At 46.2% G+C, this 20,591-nt stretch overlaps 2 protein-coding genes across 3 annotated transcripts; one reads left to right on the forward strand and one right to left on the reverse strand.

Annotated features, from left to right (window-relative positions):
• The first annotated feature begins 2,153 nt into the window (after positions 1-2,153).
• wus (TM2 and DnaJ domain-containing protein wurst) lies at positions 2,154-6,704 on the forward strand. The gene is made up of 5 exons (XM_033474980.2): positions 2,154-3,004; positions 3,184-3,331; positions 4,334-4,698; positions 4,773-4,880; positions 6,047-6,704. Exons 1-5 carry the CDS (start codon positions 2,702-2,704, stop codon positions 6,284-6,286), a joined length of 1,164 nt encoding a protein of 387 aa, XP_033330871.2. The 5' UTR covers positions 2,154-2,701; the 3' UTR covers positions 6,287-6,704.
• LOC117222847 (uncharacterized) lies at positions 6,695-20,301 on the reverse strand. Of its 2 annotated transcripts, XM_033474831.2 has the most exons (10): positions 20,048-20,301; positions 16,887-17,048; positions 14,902-15,274; positions 14,374-14,814; positions 13,895-14,079; positions 11,338-11,467; positions 10,548-10,688; positions 8,939-9,123; positions 8,653-8,876; positions 6,695-7,416 (listed from the first exon to the last, which is right to left on the reverse strand). In XM_033474831.2, the coding sequence occupies exons 1-10, from the start codon at positions 20,060-20,062 to the stop codon at positions 7,305-7,307; spliced, it is 1,968 nt and encodes a 655-aa protein (XP_033330722.2). In that variant the 5' UTR covers positions 20,063-20,301; the 3' UTR covers positions 6,695-7,304. The 2 variants fall into 2 exon arrangements, with proteins under 2 accessions (XP_033330722.2, XP_033330730.2); XM_033474839.2 differs by lacking the exons at positions 16,887-17,048; positions 20,048-20,301 and adding an exon at positions 15,401-15,992.
• Between the last annotated feature and the right edge of the window lie 290 nt (positions 20,302-20,591).

Genomic DNA, 20,591 nt, shown 5'->3' on the forward strand with positions numbered 1-20,591 from the left:
CGTGTTAATACAATAAAAGGGCGTTTTAGCGTGCCACGCCAGAAGTTGAATAAACTGTTAAATGCAGCACGCTATTTTCGGGAGCTTTTTAATATTTACGATGGACATTTAGTACTCCGCGTTTACGGCGCCAACCGAAATCCTATGCTCTTTCCCGAGAAAGATCTCTCTATACGCGGAACACCAGCAAAATATTTTCCCGGCAAATTTCCCCGTCCGATTGCGTTTCTCGAATTTAGAAAAATTTTTTTTTTAATCGCGTTTACACGAAAATACTGTAATTTTCGTTCGCAGACGGCTTTTATTTTTAAGGAAACAGATTTTCACGATTTGCCTATCATTTCCGCAAGGTTTCATCCCTTCTAACATCAGATAGCACAGTAATGACTCCCTAACTGACGCTCAGATTGCGTACAAAAATGGACAATTTAAGAAAAAAAGGTACGACAGTTTCACAGTTGTTGACGATCGGTAATTATAAATTCGGTAATTATAATTATATATTATATAATTGTATACAAATTGTATTATATACAATTATATATTATATAATTGTAATTATAAATTGTTGGCTCGAATAATCGCGTCTCCTCTTCCCAAATTGTCTATTATAGTGCACAATTTGGGCGACAATTGGGGAGACATTACTGTACTCGGATCTGAAAATTGTTTCACGCTAATCTACTACATCGTCCTAATTTTATTAGGATCTGCGGAACGTAAGAATGTTGACGAAGCAATTTCAATTTTATCGAATAAGATTCTTGCACTTTATGACATTTTTGTGGTTACTGGCGCGACGGTCAAAGCGTTAATCTTTGGACTGTCGGCATCTTAGACCGTCGCTTTCATCTGACTCGATTCGCGAGAAAAATTATTTATTATAGCCTGTACCAGCTAACAACGTGTTAGATCTCCAAAACATTTTTCTCGCGGATCGAGTCCGACTTCTCTTCTAAAATCGTCCATTTTTGTGGACAATCCGAGCGTCAATTAGAGAGACATTACTGTACAGTGAATTCTCCCTAATTGACGCTTAGCTTACACACAAAAATGGACAATTTGGGAACAGGAGATATTATTCGAGCGCGTCAGAGTCGCGAAGCGGAGAAGAATAAATTGTAACCGAATGCCGTTTAAGTCGAAGTGTCAGCTTTGAACTCTCGCGATACAGTAATGTCTCTCTAATTGACGCTCGGATTGTCCACAAAAATGGACAATTTGGGAAGAGGGGATACGAATATTCGAGCTTTTAGGGTCGTTTTTATGGTCATTGATCCTCAACAATTGTAAAAACGGGCTACAAGGTTCGAATAATCATATCTCGTCTTCCCAAATTGTCTATTTTTGTGGACAATCTGAGCGTCAGTTAGAGAGACATTACTGTATTCAAATACACGGATCTTGATATACGTGTACAGTAATGTCTCCCTTACTGACGTTCCGATTGTCCACAAAAACGGACAATTTGGGAAGAGGAGATACGAATATTCGAGCTTTTAGGGTCGTTTTTATGGTCATTGATTCTCAACAATTGTAAAAACGGGCTACAAGGCTCGAATAATCGTGTCTCCTCCTCCCAAATCGTCCATTTCTGTGAACAATTTGAGCGTCAATTAGAGAGACATTACTGTACTGAAATACACGGATCTTGATATATGTGTACAGTAATGTCTCCCTTACTGACGCTCGGATTGTTCACGAAAATGGACAATTTGGGAAGAGGAGATACGAATATTCAAGATTTTAGGACGGTTTTTATGGTCATTGATTCTCAACGATTATAAAAACGGGCTACAAGCCTCGAATAATCGTGTCTCCTCTTCCCAAATCGTCCATTTCTGTGAACAATTCGAGCGTCAATTAGAGAGACATTACTGTACTGAAATACACGGATCTTGATATACGTGTACAGTAATGTCCCCCATACTGACGCTCGGATTGTTCACGAAAATGGACAATTTGGGAAGAGGAGATACGAATATTCGAGCTTTTAGGGTCGTTTTTATGGTCATTGATTCTCAACAATTGTAAAAACGGGCTACAAGGCTCGAATAATCGTGTCTCCTCCTCCCAAATCGTCCATTTCTGTGAACAATTTGAGCGTCAATTAGAGAGACATTACTGTACTGCGCTTTTGCAGCAGGAGTCGCGGCTCGTCGGACGTGAAATTCATCCGGAATTTTTCGTGGAACCTGTTTCCGTCGCTGTATGTTCGATCGACGATCGGAACACACGGCGTTCGGTAGGTACGCCCCTGCACAGGTACCGTTACACCTGAGAGAACGTTGAACCACAAACAGTCCGAACCGGCGGCTTGGCTGAACCAGCTCCGGTAGTTCTCGAAACGCCGCCGACAAACAAGGACACGTATCAGAGGTCGAACGATCTCGAGCGTGCAATTTACGAAAGAAGTCGCATAAAGCGGGCAGATGTTCCTGGCCGCGTGCAGAAACAATACCGAGAAACGTCGCGCCGTTTGATATATGCGGCACGAAAGCGTTGTTTGTGCATGTGTGCTGGCTGACAAAGAAGACGAATAGAAGCGCGTCGGTCAGGTTTCGTATGACTGATTGGTGTTTGTCGCACTTGCGTTCCAGTTAACGACGATCGGCGACCAAGAGGTCGTCCCGCAAATGCCGGTTTCGTATTCGATCGTTAATTCGCCTTATGCGTGATTCGTTTCGGGAGTCGGGCCGCAATGGAAGCAACGAGGACGAACGTGGCGAACGGACGTGTCGATGAGGAGCCGAAGAAGATGGAGAGGAAACGGAAATCGGTGTTCTGGACGTACGTGCTGTGGGCGTTCGGCGGCCTATTTGGGGCGCACCACGTGTACCTGGAGCGGGACAAGCAGGCGTTCGTGTACTTCAGCACCCTCGGCGGGTACGTGGGCTTCGGATGGCTCCGGGACATTTACATGATCCCGTGGTACGTGGCCGACGCGAACGAGGATCCTCGATTCCTCGAGGACTTCAAACAGAAAGTTCGAACCAACCGCAAGGTATTTGGAGGATCCACGATCCACAGCGAACGCGAGTGGTCGCCCAAACTTTGCCGATTCGCGAAGCCCTTCGAGTTTCTTGCTCTTCGTCCTTAGCCGTTCAATTCGCGGCACAGAATTTGGAGACCACCACGTCGCAGAGTTCTCCGTTCCCGCGTTAATTCTGTTCGATGTTTCAGCCGCCGTTCTCGACGGTGCGATTCGCCGCTGAAACCGGCGTTGCGTACTTGTGGGCCGGGATCTATCGCAGCGCGATACCAGAGGACGAAGTCTACGGGATCAATTTCCGTCACCTGTTGCTTTTAACACCATTCGTCATCGCATTTGGTACGTATTCGTATATGATACATGCTTCTCCAAGGTGATATTGCAGAAGCTTATCTTAAAGCTAGCTAATCGCCCGATAAGACCGGCAAGGCCGCCGAATGGTTACATTTGTATGCACTTCGCGGTTTTATTTGCGATACCATTTCACCGAAGTATCGTTAATTCTTAGTTCACCTCTATATATGATATATTGCGACGCGTAGCTTGCACTTGCTGGAAACTACATAATTCCGTGGACGGTTGCTCGTTCACAAAAGACGCACATTCGGACGTGCAGTAATTGTACTTTGTAGTTTTACAGAAATGTTCAATGTTTGTTCCTTCTTTTTTTTGCATGGCATCGTTAATAATACTTCAAATTTATCTCTTGCATGTCTACTGTTTTGAAATTTCACTTAATACATGGTGCTTCATAATTATGTTAACGCCGAGAGAGGGGTGATGCCTGAGGTCATTTGAAGTAACTTTTTCCTTAGCGAAAATGCCGTCCGCGGCTTTGTTCACGAGTTATTAACGAAAAACACTGACCAATGGGAGGCGAGCTCGCCCAGCGCTAACGAACGGTCGAAGCTCAGTTCCGCTGATCGGCTCGGACGCCTCGCGCGAGCCGCGCTTTCCTCTCATTGGTCAGCGTTTTTCTTTGATAACTCGTAAACAAAGCGGCAGATTGCATTTTCGCTAAGGAAAAAGTTACTTGAAATGACCTCAGGAACCCCTCATTTCCCGAAAATACCATAATTTTAGGCACCCTTATCGGATTACGTTTTTCCAGCGTACCATACCTATGCGACACAAGGAATCACCCTTTTCCCGATGTTAACATAATTACGGAACACCCTGCATATGACAGAACACACGGAGAACACGGTTTTGACATAACAGGGAACGCATTTGCTTGATTTACGCTGTTTCTAGGTTTCTTTTAATTCCGTTACAACACGGAACGAATCAATCCTGTTGCAAGAGGCTCGACCGTGATACTAATTACCGCGAAATTTTCAGGCGTGTGGGTAGTTGGCAACATCGGCAGGGAGCGTGGATCCATATGGTTCGCTCTAGGCGCAGCGTACCTGTTCTATCCGACCTTGTCGTACATCGGCGATGACACTATGTGGCTGTTCCTGATGACCGTAGCTTCCGCGTGGAGCTTCGACACGTTCAGCAAGGAATGGCGGCTGAAGCCAAGGAAAAAGAAGGGCTTGGTTCGCAGGCTGTTTTATCTGACCTTGGCCGCCGCTTTCTACATATCCCTGTTGGTCAGCTACTTCTATTTCAACGCCGTGGTGACCGACAGCGAGGGCGAGGAGATCAAGCTATCGGAGGCGATCCGGCATTTCTTGACCTCTCCTATATGGCTCGATCTCAAAGTGAGTCTTTCAACAGCTGGAAAACTCGCACACGTGACACGCGAAACGTCTCACGAATCGTTTACTTTCGTTAGGCTAGTCTCGAGGCGACCTGGAACCAGGCGGTGCATCAGGGTTTCTGGGCAACGTGGGCGCAACTGATCGACCTGACCGATCCTCGGGGTGAAATAAACGCGTACAAGGTATGCTTATCCCTTTGCACTCCGCTGTCCCCTCTTGTGGGACATCGTAATTCTAGCATATCACACGGATCACTAGCATATCCCTCTCGTGGGACATGAAAGTTTATTAGCGATTACGGGGAATTGAGTTATTTCAGCGCAACTTTTTGAGACATGCATGTTTCCCTGAAGTTTTCTCTTGAAATGGCACGAGAAATCAAATAAAAATACTATATTAAAATATAGTTATATTTTAATATCTAATATATTTTCTAATATATTAATATATTTTAATATTTAGTATATTAAAAATATAGTAAAATTACTAAGAGATAAATACAAGAAATGTCAGCGGGTTTTGTGTCAGACGAGAACGTGAGAGGCGTGCTCACGACGATCCGAGCAAATTTGTAGAAGAAAGGCACTGTATAGTGAGATTTATAATCATAAATAAGCAAATCTAAATCTGGAGGAAAAGATTTTCAAAGCTGAACTCAGTCTGGTTTGAAGCGTCGAGCGGTATAGATAGATCTAACGAGTGAGAAAATCGGAAAAGTGATTCTTCTCTTGGTAAATAAATTGTTTGGTAAAAGTTTTTTTGGTAAATATCATCTTGTAAGCTAGTAATAACAATTAGAAATTTTCAACCTATGTATTTATTTATATTTTTTATCAGAACAATGGCAAAACGTTCAAACACGAATGAGTCTCATGACGCAAGTAGTAGCGAAGATGAGCTTCGGATAGACGTTTATACAGACATGTTAGAAAGACTAACTGTAGAAGGTTTTCTTCTACAGTTGGTCTGTCGTTTTGGTAGCAGTGATAGTGATATCGTCCAAGTAACAAGGCGACGAGAGAAAGAGTTCGCATAGATAGCGATTACAACAGCGAAACAAAATTATAAAACAAACAATAACAAAATTATAAAAAATAAAATATTGATTGTTTTGCAAATTTCTCGATTTCAGCCGATTCATATATGTCCAATATCATTATAATATGTTAGTTAGTTCCAAAACCATGCTAAATAATACCAGGGTCTGTAAATGCCCGTTTCTGCCGAAAAGTGGCGCTGAGTAGCTGGTAACCAACGTCCAGAATGGTTCGGAGTGCTAAGGGTTAAAACCGTTCCCGGAACATCGAGCCGTCGTCGAATCGTTGTTACGATCACGATTGTTCCGCAGGTGCTGGGTTTATCGCAGACGGCCACGCAGAAGGAAGTGACCGCTCGTTGGAGGGCACTTTCGCGGGACAATCATCCGGACAAGATCAAAGGCTCGGAGCAGGAGAGACGGGAGGCTCAGGAGAAGTTCATGGAGATCCAGCAGGCGTACGATATCCTCTCGAAGGCGAAGAACCGGAGGCAACGCCGCAACAGAAAGAGCGACGACGACGAGAACGTCGTCGACTCCGGCGATCGGTGAATCGGCGGTTCTCTCTCCCTTGCGTTCGTTTAACCCTCAATCAATCGGGTGGATAACGATACTCTTTTTTAAATATCCGCCCTTTCAAACTAAGCTATATAATAAATACGTTGTACAATCTACCTAATCAGTTGCGGGTTAAACGCGTCAGTTTCGATCGACGAGGTGCACGAGATTCGGAGGACGAAGCGATCTCATTCTACCTCGTTACCGTGTCCCGTTTCGAACGGAATTAGAAGTTCGTTAGTGTAAATATAGAAATGGGAGAGACGAAAGAGCGATATATATAATATGTATATGGATGTATGTATGTATGTATATATTTTTCTTACAACGTCGCTGTTGGTCGGCCGAGGAGGAGAGCCGAACGTTTCCGTCTCGACAGCGTATCCAATGAATATAGCGATGTTGATATCAAGACATTTATTTAAAAGTTGTTACGGCGATCACCGCGTTGGTATAAAATACCGCGTAGCGGTTCGCACACGCCCGCGGTGGCATAGCGAGGTAAACACGGTTCCGAAGCGGATTCACTCCGCCTACGTAAAAAGAGACGGGCCTTTGCCGGGACACCGACGTTTCAAAAACTATTTCTCGTCTATTTCTCTCCCGTTATTCGGTGAGTCAGCACGACCTTAGCCGATTCCGACTCCGAGCGTTCGGCGTTCCCGAGTTTCGACACGTTCCGCAAGCGGCTTCCTGCCCGCCGCCACGGACCACCGAGATCGTAAACCAAAAATAAAGTCCGACCGCTTCGGACGCTTACACCCTTATCCACACATCATTCCCATTGAAAACAATCTGGAGCAGCGTTTACGCCGTGCAACGACGCTCAAATAAACCGCGCACGAGGAGAAAAATCGGGACGAAAAATCTCGTCGAGACTCGGCGGATCGGGGGCGGTCGCGTTTTTGAGCGCGGTAACGGCGCGGCGGAGGCCGCCTTCGTCTCCAAGCTCGCTGTTTCACGGAACGAAATACTAATTTTCCCCGTGCAGGTGATATCAATGCCTAACGGTTTATTTGTTTTTCTTCTTCGACCGCGACGGCTTTATCGCCTCGATCTTCTCCGCGAAGCTCGACTTCTCCTTCGATTGGTCGAGGAAGTCTTGCGCCGACACCAATGTTACCCTGCAAAGCGTCAGATGCAACCGGTTATGATAGCAACAGTCATGTATTCGAAGCTTTTTGAACACCGATGAGAGCCAGTTTACGCGGAAAGAGTTAGGGTACGTCGTCGCAGCACAGGGCTGACGGAAACATGTTCTTTTTGGTCCGTCCGCTTTAGGATTAAGAAGCAAATTGAAAGATAAGGCTGTCCTGGAGATGACACCCGATCGAATAAGGAATTGTAAACGTGAAGGAATACGATAATATGGTTGTTAACACTAAACCTACCATGCTGGTCGAAACGATCGCAATCGCGTTTCTTGTTTTCTTGTTTTTCAAATTATCAAGACTCTTTCACGACACTTTTTGTGCAGGCCGAAAATGTTCCGAGTGAGAAACGCTGTGCCAAGTTGATGCGATTTGGTTGAGGTTTGAGAAGGAAGATACAAATGTTGTGCGAGAAATAATGATTACGAAATTCATCAAGGAGAACACGAAGAGATACAAATTTTATGTATTAACACTTAGCCAACCGAACGGGGAGGTCTCTTCGTTTTAAATTCAGTCGATTGACGACCGAATGGAGAAATCTTCCACTTCCAATTTTCAAAAATTAAAAATGATTGCTTAATTTTATTAAGATCTGCAAGAGATGCGAATGTTGAAGAAGTAATCGATGCTGTATATGATATATAAGTTCGCTTTGCAATTTTTATTTAATCGAATGAAATACTTTAATTTTATGAAATTTCTTTTTGTCGCGGTCGTGAAAGTGTTAAAAATATTAATAAAATAAATCTTATAGTATATTATACTATATATTATATAGTATATTATTATATTATAGTATATTATAGTATATAGTATATATACTAGTATATATAGTATATTATAGTATATTATTATATTATATAGTATATTGTTACATTCGAGATAATAATAAATGACATATCGTTGTACCGCTCTGTAAGGATTAAGAAACGATTGTATAAATTCCTCTACAAAAGTTACATTATGAAAGAAACGAACGAAAGTTTTCAATAAATTCAGTTTTTGTCACTTTTATAAAGCAACATTCGTTAGTCACTTTCGGAGATCGGTAGGTTTAGTGTTAATTATAGTCGCAGATACAACTTTGAAATAAATCAAGCACACGCGAAGAAGCGATCGCCAGCCCACAGCGAGTTAGAGGAAAATAATCAAATGTCCAAATAATTTTTCGTATTGCGTTTAATTAAACGAACGTGGAAGAAATACCTGAGCTGCGGGACGCTGAGCGGACGTAGCAGACTTTTCACCACAGGAGGAACTTCGCTGGCTTTCGGTAAAGCGGGGCTGCTGGCGCAAAGGGCGGCGCTGGTCAGCTGCGTGACCAGCGAGAAGTTTCGGTCCGGCCCGGAAGTTGTGCGAAATACTTTCCTAATCTTCGACTTGAACCCCGAAGATGGTGGCGAGAGCGGCGTCGTGGGAATAGGTATGACCTGCGCCAATAAAAAATCTCCGTTACCATCCCCGCGTAGAACGCGACCGAGATTCGAAATACCTTTCCTTGCAAAACCTTGGCCGCCAGCTCGGGTTCGCTGCCCCACCTGCAGGAGGTCGACCTTTCCAAAAGCCGGTGTCTGGCGAACCTCTCGATCACCTCGGCACAGACGTACCTGCCACAGAATCTGGCCCACTGCTCTGCCCGCAGCCCTCTTCCGTGATCTCGCAAGGTCGGATTCGCACCTGGACAGAGCGATGGAAAACATTCCAAGAAACGTCTCCTCGAACTAAGAGATCCAACCGCATTTGCACTCGAGTGGTGATTCTGACGCACCGCTAAAATTGTTACGCTACGTGCCAAGATAATTGTTACATTATCAAAGCTTAGATATAAAAGATTGTTAAAAGTCTTACTGTTGAACGAGTCACAAGACTCAATTTCATATGCATGAAATGCGCTTTATAAAATGGAAATACTATAAGTCAGAAAATTTAACTTAGATTTACAATTAAAATGGCTTCGAGTGCAAAGGGTTAACATTAAATCTATCGAGCTCTGATAGTAATCAACGCGTGTTCCTCTGCAACGATCGAAAGACTGCATTTATTTAAATCTTCTACCGCTTTCATTATGTCTGCTTGGGTTTTGCAATTTATTCGCTTTCTTTTTATTTTTTATTTATTTTTATGGGAGAGTTGTTACAATTTCGACAACTTTGGAATAAAAGACGTGAAACTTTTTATTTCGAGAAAATATTGTCATTTGTTAATGACGAGTATACTCGTCAAAAACAGCTAAAAGAAGGATATACGGTAGCGGAGATATATTTGAGACTACTTGATAAATGGTATAATTTTTTTAAAAACTGGACTAAATGACTTGAATTGTTTTTAGACGATACAGAGGTCAGTCTACTAGACAATGCTTCTAACACATTTTTCAAATTTTGGTACTATATAATTGGAATGAGAAAGAAAGTAAAAAAACTCATGTTTATCAATTTTTTTATCTGAGCTTGTTACGAAAATTTAAAAAATGCGTTTTGTAGATGTCGGTAAGTTACACGCATGCTGAAAATTTCATCGATATTGGTTGACCTTGACAGGAGCTGTAAGAAATTAAAGAACGCAAAAATCGCAGTTTTCTTCCGAATTTTGACACTTCCGACCAATAAGTGTGAGGAATCTGCAGATTTTTTTTTAAATCTTTTGACGCTTGCAACTTGTCTTTGTATTAACCGATTTCGATGAAAAATTTTCATCATGCATATAACTTACCAAGATCTACAAATTTTCGCTACAGAAAGGCTCGGATAAAAAAAGTCGAGAAACATGAGTTTTTTAATTTTCTTGTCATTCCAAGTAATCGCAAAATTAAAAAAAAAAAGTATCAGAGTCGTTGTCTAGCAAACTAGTTCTCTATCATCTAAAAAAAAGAATGAAGTCATTTGCTCCAGTTAGAAAAGAAAAATAAAACCATTTTTCAAGCGATCTTAAATATACGTCCGCCGTGCTTCGATATTCTTTATTAAATGAAATATTTTCTAAAAGCGTTACATTTAAACGAAGCATGAAGAAAATCAAACACATAAAGCACGCTTAGAGTAGTAACACACAAATTATTCAAAGAGATTTGTCACAGTTGACCGTTTAAAGAGCCTACTCACCGGCGAACAACAGAATCTTCGCGCACTTGGTTCGTCCTTGAAGCGCGGCCTTCATCAGCGGCGTGAAACCGGAAGCGTTCCTGGCGTCCACTTCGATGTCGGGACACCTCTGCAGCAGGATGTTCAGGCACTCCGTTTGGCCTGCGCCGAGGGGAAAAGTCGATGAAATCGAGGGTCGAAAGTCGGCGGGATCGCGAGGGTGTCCTTCGCGGATTCGAGTGTGCTCGCTTATTTCAGGTAGCTAAACGCGCGTTCGAGAACCGCGTGTTTTGGCTTGAAACGTCCGTGGACGCGCGTCACAACCGCGGACCACGCGTCTTTCGAGTATCCAAGTACGCCGGTTATTTCTGGCGGCAGTGACGCGCTCTCGAATCGTTACGCTTACGGCATCACGAGCGTGAAATCTTCGTTACGCCGCTCTCTCGCACACCTATCGAGCACTCGATATTATTTCCCGGCGCCGCGAGAATCATGCTCTGTTTACAGAATTTATGTCTAGCACGTGGCCGCGTTTTTTCGGCCGCGGGCGCGGGGGCGGCCGGCGAACGTTTCTCGAAACACGTAATTCAAACAGCGGAGAATTTCGCTTTCGCTACGCGACGCGCGATTCGCGCGAGTTTCGCCGCGATCCTCCGCTTTCTTTCGGGAGCTCGCGAGGAAGATCGGCAGCCACCCGCGGCCCCGGTAAAAGCTGCTAACGGTATTTACCAGCGAAAATCGTATTTTTCAGCGTAGTTTCTTTTTCCTTTCTTCGCCTCTTTCGATGTGCAATGTAATAACAACCGCTTACCCGCTTGCGCCGCGAAATGCAGCGGCGTGTTGCCCTCGTTGTCCGGAATATTCGGATCCACCCCTTCGAACGTCAGAGCCAGCTCCAGCATCGCGGAGGCACCGTTTCCTGTCATGTAGCTTATGGCGGTCTGGCAATGCAAACAAACAACCTGAACGATGGGCTAGCGCACGAGACGATTACGTAAATCGCGGTTTCAAAGGAACGAGTCATTCGCTGGGTCGCGTCAACTGTCGAATAATGCTTACTCGTTTCCCCGCGAGTCGACTGTTTCCGCGCGGCGGAACACCGTCGACGAGGCTCGTGGCAAGGGTCGTGGAAAGATACGTTCCAGCGCCGTGCCACGATCGCGACTGTCCCGCATTGTTTGCTTTAGAAAGTTGCACAATACGCTTAGCCGTGTTATAGATCAATTTATTTAAGTGGTTACTGACGTTGACGCGATCGTTCAGACGCCATTACTTCGTCGGCAGCGCCTATAACGTGGACAGCCTATAACGTCAGAGAGCCGCAATTGCGTTCGCGGAAAGAGGATCGTTCGATTTCTTTTCGGCCGAAACGGATACGGCTCGTTTGTACGCCTGCAGAAACGGGAGCCGCCGATTCTTGCGTTCTCGATAACGAAGAATCGATGCCGAGTTTCAAACTTCTGCTCCGTAAACCTCGCTCTGTTTTATACGATGCTGGGATCCGGCACCGATGATTTTCGACAAGTTGGCAAGGATATCTGGACTCGCGGAAAGCACTGATTACGATCGATATCACGGCCGGCCAACTCATTAACGACAAACCGAATCTACCTAAATTCCCGATCCGAATCAAAGACCGTGACCCGCAACGCTTCGGGCAGGGGCTCTCTCCGAGCTTTTTGTGATACGAAGTTTTGCTCGGGACGCGGATATTCACGGTTCATCGGTTGGTCAATGAAACTGAACGTCGGAGATTCGTTCGACCATTGAGAAAAAAAATAAACGATTACTGGAAGCGTTAATCCTTGCGAGGAACGCTTCGTTTCGATCATTCTGTGCGAATTTCTTTTTTACTTATTTTACAATCAATTGTTTCGAGATCGAGATTAATCTTCTCTTGTTCGGGGCAATAGGAGCGGTTTATAATTTTAATTGATCAATTAAAGATTCGAATTTGGATGGAACATTATAATTATGAGTCAAGATTCTTTGAGATCGAGGTTGATCCTCTCGTTCGGTGTAACAGAATCGAGTTGTGATTCTATTTAAATAATGGAAGATTCGAATTTGGAGGGAATGTTATAATTATGAGTCGAGATTCTTTGAGATCAAGGTTGATCTTCTCATTCGGCCTAACACAGGATCGAGTTATAATTCTATTTAAATAATGGAAGATTCGAATTTGGATGGAACATTATAATTATGAGTCAAGATTTTTTTAGATCAAAGTTGATCTTCTCGTTCAGTGTAACAGAATCGAGTTGTAATTCTATTTAAATAATGGAAGATTCGAATTTGGATGGAGCGTTATAATCATGAATCAAGATTCTTTTAGATCAAAGTTGATCCTCTCGTTCGGTATAACAGAATCGAGTTGTAATTCTATTTAAATAATGGAAGATTCAAATTTGGATGGAGCGTTATAATCATGAATCAAGATTCTTTTAGATCAAAGTTGATCCTCTCGTTCGGTATAACAGAATCGAGTTGTAATTCTATTTAAATAATAGAACATTCGAATTTGGATGGAACGTTATAATCATGAATCAAGATTCTTTGAGCTCAAGGTTATTTTTATAGGTTCATTTTACTTGTTCGGCCTAACAGAAACAACTTGTAATTCTATTTAAACAATCAAAGATTCGAATTTGGTTGGAACGTTATAATCACGAATTCTTTGAGATCAAGGTTGATCCTCTCGTTCAGCCTAACAGAGACAACTTATAATTCGATTAAAACAGTAGAACATTCGAATTTGGATGGAACGTTGTGATCATCAAGCGTCAAGCGAGATTAACCCTTCCCACTGGAATGGCGATCTCAAGGCGCCATTAAAAATTGTTATGTCACGTTTCAAAATAATTTTATTAATCAAATTTGTTCATATTTGACGAACTGTTGAAAGGATAACTGTTGCATCAATCACAAAATTCAATTTCATACGTACAAAATGCACTAGGTTATATAAAACGGAAATACAGTGGGTCAGAAAAAGCTATATTAAATTTTTCGTTAACTTGGCTTCGAGTGCAAAGGGTTAAATTCTCAAAGCACCGTAGAATATACTAACGAAAATAACGAAAAGAGAAGAGCGCGTTCAGTTTGGCAACCACTGACACATCTCGACCGTAGACGGAACAAGCAGCGGAAGATATCGATGTGCTTCTAGCGGTGTAAATTTACACTTTCCGCCGCGGCGGTCATGATCAAGCTGTCACGGAAGCAAGGGTTTCGCCGTTCGTCGGATTTCGAGACTTAACATTTTAACGCGGACCATCGCCGCTTTCTCTCGAAAGCGTTTCCAGTTCATTTAAGCCCGCGTTCGGCGTCCAACAAAAGCGGATAAAAAAACAAAGAAAGCTACTCACCCTGCCGCTGCTGTCAACCACATTGACGTCCATGTCCCCAAGTCCGAATCTCTGCACCTGCGCTGCGATTTGATCGAGCGCCTCGTCATCGGCATCTCTGGCGGCCCTCAAGAAGGCCGATCGGCCCTCGGAGGATGATTCCCACGACGGCGGCACTTTTCTGGTGTTGTCGCGCGCGTTCCGATCTGTCGATCAACAGCAGGCTCGTCACAAAAACCATCCGCCACTCGGTCTCATTTAAAACAGCGAGCCAAAGTTTCGATATCCGTTAACGCGTATCAACGCGAACCGAGCGATTCGTGGCGCCAGCCTGTTTGCAGGCAGGCGCGTCGAACGCGCGCTCGAAGTTCGCCCTCTTGAAGGACTTCCAAAGAAAACAGTGACGCCAAAGATCGCCGCGGAAAATCCCAGCGTTAAAAGTCACCGTCGGTCCCGCCGCTGACGTGTTATATATTCGTTCGGAAACGGAAACGGCCTACCTTGCAGGACGCCCTTGTGGTAGACTTTGACCTCGTGAACGGCCCCTCTGCCTAGGTGCGATCTTCTCTCTTGGAAGCTGGTGTCCGAGCTGAACGAGACCGATTTCTTGACGCGGCCGCCGGTCTTCTTCTTCCGTTCGATCGGCAGCGTCTGGCAGCTCGGCGAACGTCCGAGAGTTTGCCGGGCTGGGCGGTGGTCGCCGGTAACGCTGCTCAAGATCGAGAAGTATCCCTTCAAGGTCGAGTACTTGCTCGGTCCGCCGGTGGTCTCCGAGCGATAGAGGTGCGAGGAGCCGGCTTTCCCTTGCTTCGCCGACTCGTCCTTTGCTCCCCACTCCGTGAACCGGCTGACCGAGTGCGTGAGATTCGCCAACAAGCCCGAGGATCGTTTCAGTATACCATCCTCGGGTGACCTTCTCGGCTTCTCGCGGCTCGGAACACCTGATGATTCAAAATGAAATTGGACACCAAACACACCGACGCGAAATCAATCCGGGATCGAACGCCGGAGGTATATATATAATATACCTTCCGTGAGATTCAAGGGAACGGAGAACGACTTGCGAATGGTCCGCTGGCCGAGTTTGCCGACGCCGTTCGACCTGGCCGCGTCTTCGGGGAGCTGTTTCCTCGGGAACTCTCGCTCGAGAAAGGCGTCGCGGCGCACGGCGCCTCGGCTGCACGCGGATGCGTCGAGGATCGTGTTGTTCCTCTTGTTCGCGATACACGGCGCCGGCGTCTCTCTCGCTGCGCAGTTATTTCGAGCAAGCTCTCCCCTAGAGGCGACGATGCTGTAGTTGTTCACGGTGCAGGTCCTGCCCTTTACCGGAGAGCTGCACTTTACACGGGCCGCCTGGAGACCGTTTACCTGCCAGCCATCGTCCAGAATCCGCCGGGATTTCTGCTCGGGATCACCATACGTGTGCATATTAAACGAACCTTTCGGCACCCCTCCCTTCCCCCCATCCCGTCCCGGTTACCTCGCCGTCGCGGTCGCAACGGGTCAACGCGACGGCAACACCTTTACCTTTTTCTGCATTCCGCAGCAACCCCGATCCATCCCTCGATCCCCGAACTTAATTCGCCCGGCGGTGTGAAAGTTACGGAACGAAAAACTGTGCAGCCGATAAATCCCCGAGCATGTTACTTTCCGGTAACATTTAAAACACGCGAACGTTACTTCGGCGTCGAACGTACCGAACTAAGTTCTCGCACGTCGCCGGGAACGCAAAGGTTGTGAAAAACATATCACAACATTCATGTTGACATACCCGGGGCTGTCCCGAATGTCAAACGATTTCGCGCGACTTCGAGCGAATGCGTGGACAGCAAAAGTTTGTCTGCGTGGAACACGCGTTTATCTATCTTTAACGCTGTTTTTTCACCGGCGGGAGTAAAGGACACCCTTCCGAGCTCGCGATTTAAAATGATTCGTATCGAAGCGGTCGAGCTTTCGAAATTTTCCTTTAAATTCTTTCCAACGTTCAGTCCGTTTAATCATTCTGTAGAATTCGTTTGGTAAAAAGACAGCGTTAATTACGCGAAACAAGGCAATCGGCAAGACGTTCTTCCGTTTCGTCGCGCGCAGTAGGTCGATTCGAAAATGGCAAAAGTACGAACGCGCGAGGGATCGACGCTGACGAATCCGTCAGCAAGCGACTGACGTCAAGCGACGAGAGAGGCTCTCTTTCGTAGAACAACGTGCGAAAATCTCGACGAGAGAGCGGGGTACGGTGATTCGCAGTAACACTTACGAGAGTCGCGCTGCGAGGAGACGGTCTCGGCCAAATCTCTGTAGGAAAGTGGGCGAAAGCGTGGTCGGAACACGAACGTATCCGCGGAAACTCTCGCAAATCACTGACTGGTCGTCGGTTTGTCGCGATTCGGTGTCGCGGATCACGGGGGCACCGAGTATCGGCGGTGCGTGCCGGAGTAGGAGAAGGTTCCTTGGAAAGCGAGCCGTGCCTTCCGGATCGCCTCGCAAGACGTGCACGCGAGTTCTACCGCATCCGTTTCAACTAAACGCTATTTATATGTCGGTTAAGTCCTCGCGCCGCTCGTTCGGGCTAGTCTGCGCGTGTACCCGGCGTTATCGAAGCTTGTTCGCGAGCGATTCGCGAGCCGTACGCGGGCAATCCGTTCCGCGAGTCGTCGTCGCCGCCGCCGGCTAACCGACCGCCGATCTCTGCTCGTTCCGGACGACAATTACGCGTTTCTTTTTTCCTTTTTCCGCCGCCTCGTAATTAACCGAGGCGAGGCGGGGCACCTGTGTGACGCAACGCGCGACCACGTATTCCCTCGACGGTTCCGCTCGCTTCGACTCCGGAACACGCTTCGTCTTCGGCTCCTACTCCGACAGAGCGACGTCGCCGTGATCGAAAACATCGGCAAGGTCCGTGCACGTGAAACAGTTCATAAACATCCGCGCGTAGATTGATCGAGCCGCGATGACTCGGTAGGATCTCCCTCGTTAGACATGCAAATGCCTGCCGGGAACGCCGAGAATCGCTTACTTGCAGAACGTTTCGCTGCACCGACGAGACCAGTAGACCGTTTCCGAGACCGTACTTGATCCCGCTGGACACAGCCGCTCGTCCCGAGCTGGCAACAACGGTGGTGGTGTTCGGTAATTTGCGACTCCTCGCCAATGTCGTTCCGGAGTGCTCCATCGAGTGCTGCGAACACGAGAATTCTCAAGATCCCTTCCCGATACTGCAACCGATCTCTATCAGGATCGGTTCTTGCCCGATGGATCGCGGCGCTTCTGGAAAGCGACATTTCCTGGCCGAAACGACGAAGCGCGCTCATGCTTGTCGAATGTTCGCGCGAACGTTAGACGCTCCGACGCCCTGTCGCTTTTACAAGTTTCTCGAACGTTTAGCAGTTTTTCGCGCTGTATCTCCTTTGAAAATCGATCTCGTGCTCCGGCCAAGAACCACCGGTTTCCAGAGCACCCTGTGGCGTCCCACAGGTGGACGGTTCCCGGGGAATGGCTGGCGAACGACTTAAATCTACGTGGAGAAAAATCTTCTCGAAGTGGAGAATCGAACCCGTTCCCCCCTGGCACATTAACCCCTTAATGCACAGTTTTTTTGAAAAAGGCCGGCCCAAAAAGGTCAATTTTTTCTAATGTAAAAAAACACAATTTAGAACGTTGTCTTGGCAAGGAAATTACAAAAATACAAAAATAATCAAAATTTTTATTGCAATTTTGGATTTTGATAACATTGCAGAAAATAGTCGAATATTGTAATATTACACGCACATCGACTTTTTTTATCTTTCTTGTCGAATTCCCATTTTTCAGAATAAACATTATTATCAGTAAAAATATTTATTTATACTTTTAAAACATAAATAATAACAATACTAGTATTTATAAAATTAATCAAAATTTTCTTTTGTGTGATATATATTTCGAAACAAGGTGCAGCACATAGCCCAACATTGCAACTATTACGCATGTAACGACTCTCTTTTCTTTTCCTTTTTCCTTTGCTATCTCTTTTAGCACAACACACAGCGCAATATCTTGTGGGCGATTCTTTTTTTGGCGTTGGTGAAACATTGATGTGGTGGAATTTTTATGTACTGCGCTTTTGTTCCATGGAAAAAGGCTATATTTTATTCTTGAGCAAATAAGTGTTATAGCCCATGTTAATGATAAATATCACATAATAAAACGATTTTTTTTCTTTGCTTTCACATTCTTATTTTCAATTCTCGATTATATTCGAGTGTGAAAAATTATAGCAGCATAAAATAGAACGCCGCTCGAATTATCTCGAGTGTGCACAGTTTGGCCTGTTTAGCGCGCTCGAGCTAACTCGAGCGTGCACGTTAAGGGGTTAAGTTCATTCGACAGGTTACCGCAATCGGGATTCGTGACTTCGATAGGTATTCCCGAATCGCGAGCCCGGTGTATCCGCATGCGTGAACACAACCGGGGCCTCGGTAACCTTTCGGCGTAGACTCGTCGTCCTTTTGCGCCGGGGCCGATTCCGCGTGCTTATTTTGGCGGCGTTACATTTGCCCGAGAGGCTTGTCGTTCCCGGCTCTGGCGTTAAGCCAATATTTTGAATTCTCGGATGCACGGGAATCCATCGATTATGCCACGCTCGACTCCTGCCGTTTATCGATCTTCCGAACTCCTGACACTGTCTCTCTTTCTCTCTCTCTCTCTCTTTCTCCGGAGGATCGCCTGCCGTGCCTCGATCGCCGCCGACTTTTCGTATTTTCATCGCTGCACGATATTTCACGTGCAACGGAAACGATTAATCCTACGCTAACAGTATCCCGTGTGTTTTGAATGCGAAGTACACGCGAGAAAAGCCGCATCTCGGTAAATATTTTTCGACGCTAGGACTCGGAACGGCCGAGAAAGCGTTCGAAAGTGCGGAGCCATCGATATCGGCGCAGTTTTATATTTAGTGCAGCTAATTTCCGAGTTGTTTCCAGACACTGCGACGCGGACCGTGAGGGATTAGACTAGTTCCGAAATGTTCGCACCGTCTCGCGAATGTCTGCCTCGGTGCGTCGGGGTCGCGTGTCAACGATTTAACCGATTTCTCGATTTAACAGCTTTTGCGGGCGCCAGATACGACGCGGACGAATGTGCAGCAGCCTGGCGACGCCGCGAACCGATTAATATTGACTTTTAGACGCGTTCTTAGATCTGATCGTAACCGCGATTGCATAATATCTAATTAAATCCTTCCGCTGTTGCAGCGCATAATGGATGCGCATGCATAAACAAGAGAAACGGGTACGCGTTTTTCCGACCTGTTGTTCCGATCGACCGCGTCGCGGAGAATCGCGATCGATAAACTTTAAACGAAAGATCTACGATCGCGATGCAGATATTTTCGAACGTAAGCGATGCGCGCGCGGGCGGGCGGTTCGATTCGATCCGATCGAAAACCCCGTTTAAATACACACCGCTGACTAAACGACCGTCGAATCCGATGAAAATATTTGCGAATTCTTTGCCGCGGATGAAACTATCCGAGAGAATTATTAATTCGCAGTGGTCGGCGAGCGCAAAAATGCTGAGCGTCTCGAAAGCCGGCTTGGATCGCCGCTTCGTCGGCTCCACTATAAATTCCGGGAACGACAAGCCGTCTGGCCATTATCGCGTTGCGGAGACCGGGCAACTATCGTAAGGGTATTATTAAGAGGCGTGTTATGAGTCGTACTTTCCAAATACAACGCGGCGATTAATGAAAATTCATAAGGGAGCCCGGCGCGAACCGGCGAAGGTCGTCGAACGAAGTATATACGCGAACACGCACGCGAGTTCATCGGGAATGTTAATCGTGCGTCTCGTTGATAATCACGTGCGACGCAGTGTCATTGACACATTTCAAAGGCGAGATAATAACCTCGGGAACGAAACGGCCGTCCACGATACGACGGCGCGGCGCGGCTCGGCGCGGTTCGCGCGCGCTTAGAAGTGGATCGGTTCCTCTGCCGTGTACACTGACCGGGGGTTCGGTTTAATTTTAAACGAGGTCGACCGGAGAGACTCCGCCGCGATCCGTAAATTTGCCGCCTAATAATCGTGACCGTGACACTTTAGCGGCCCGTTAACGCGTAACGAATCGCGGCGCTTTCTTCTCGAGTCCGCTTCCACGCTTCTTCCGTCGCGAAAACTTTAGCACCGACGCTGTTTTACCTGTTTCCATTCCATCTAGCGCAAACGGGACACCACACGGTCTCACATGGGTAATTAGATCGCCTATAGATCGAGCGTTTTGATCGCGTAACACTATCCCCTCAAACTTTCGGCGACACACGGCCGCCGCACATCTTCGAATGTTCACTGCGTAAGAGACCGCGGCTCGGGATCATCCAGTTGCTTATAGCGAATGCGTCGACGAGGAGCGTCCAACGCATTGCTAGTTCCATCGGGCGATCGTTTGATCCGATCGGCTCGGCTAAGGGTTGATTGGATACTGGGCCAAAGTTTAATTCGCACCCTCGCTCTGTAAGTATCACGAGGACCGTGCGGCACGCCGTTTCGTCCGCGCAGCCGCGGATTTCAGCCAGGTGTTAGTTCCCTCGAGTGACCAAGAGTCAATGGAAAACGATGGTAGAGATTTTCCTTTTTCGCGGCGTCGGTCTTCGGGAAAACGCGAGCGACGTGTCGAACGCGGCGATGATTCATCTGTTCGATCGGTGTCGATACCCGTCCTCGAGACATCGAGGAAAGTTCGGCT

Source organism: Megalopta genalis, chromosome 1 (genome assembly GCF_051020955.1).
Source record: "Megalopta genalis isolate 19385.01 chromosome 1, iyMegGena1_principal, whole genome shotgun sequence".
NCBI lineage: Eukaryota > Metazoa > Arthropoda > Insecta > Hymenoptera > Halictidae > Megalopta > Megalopta genalis.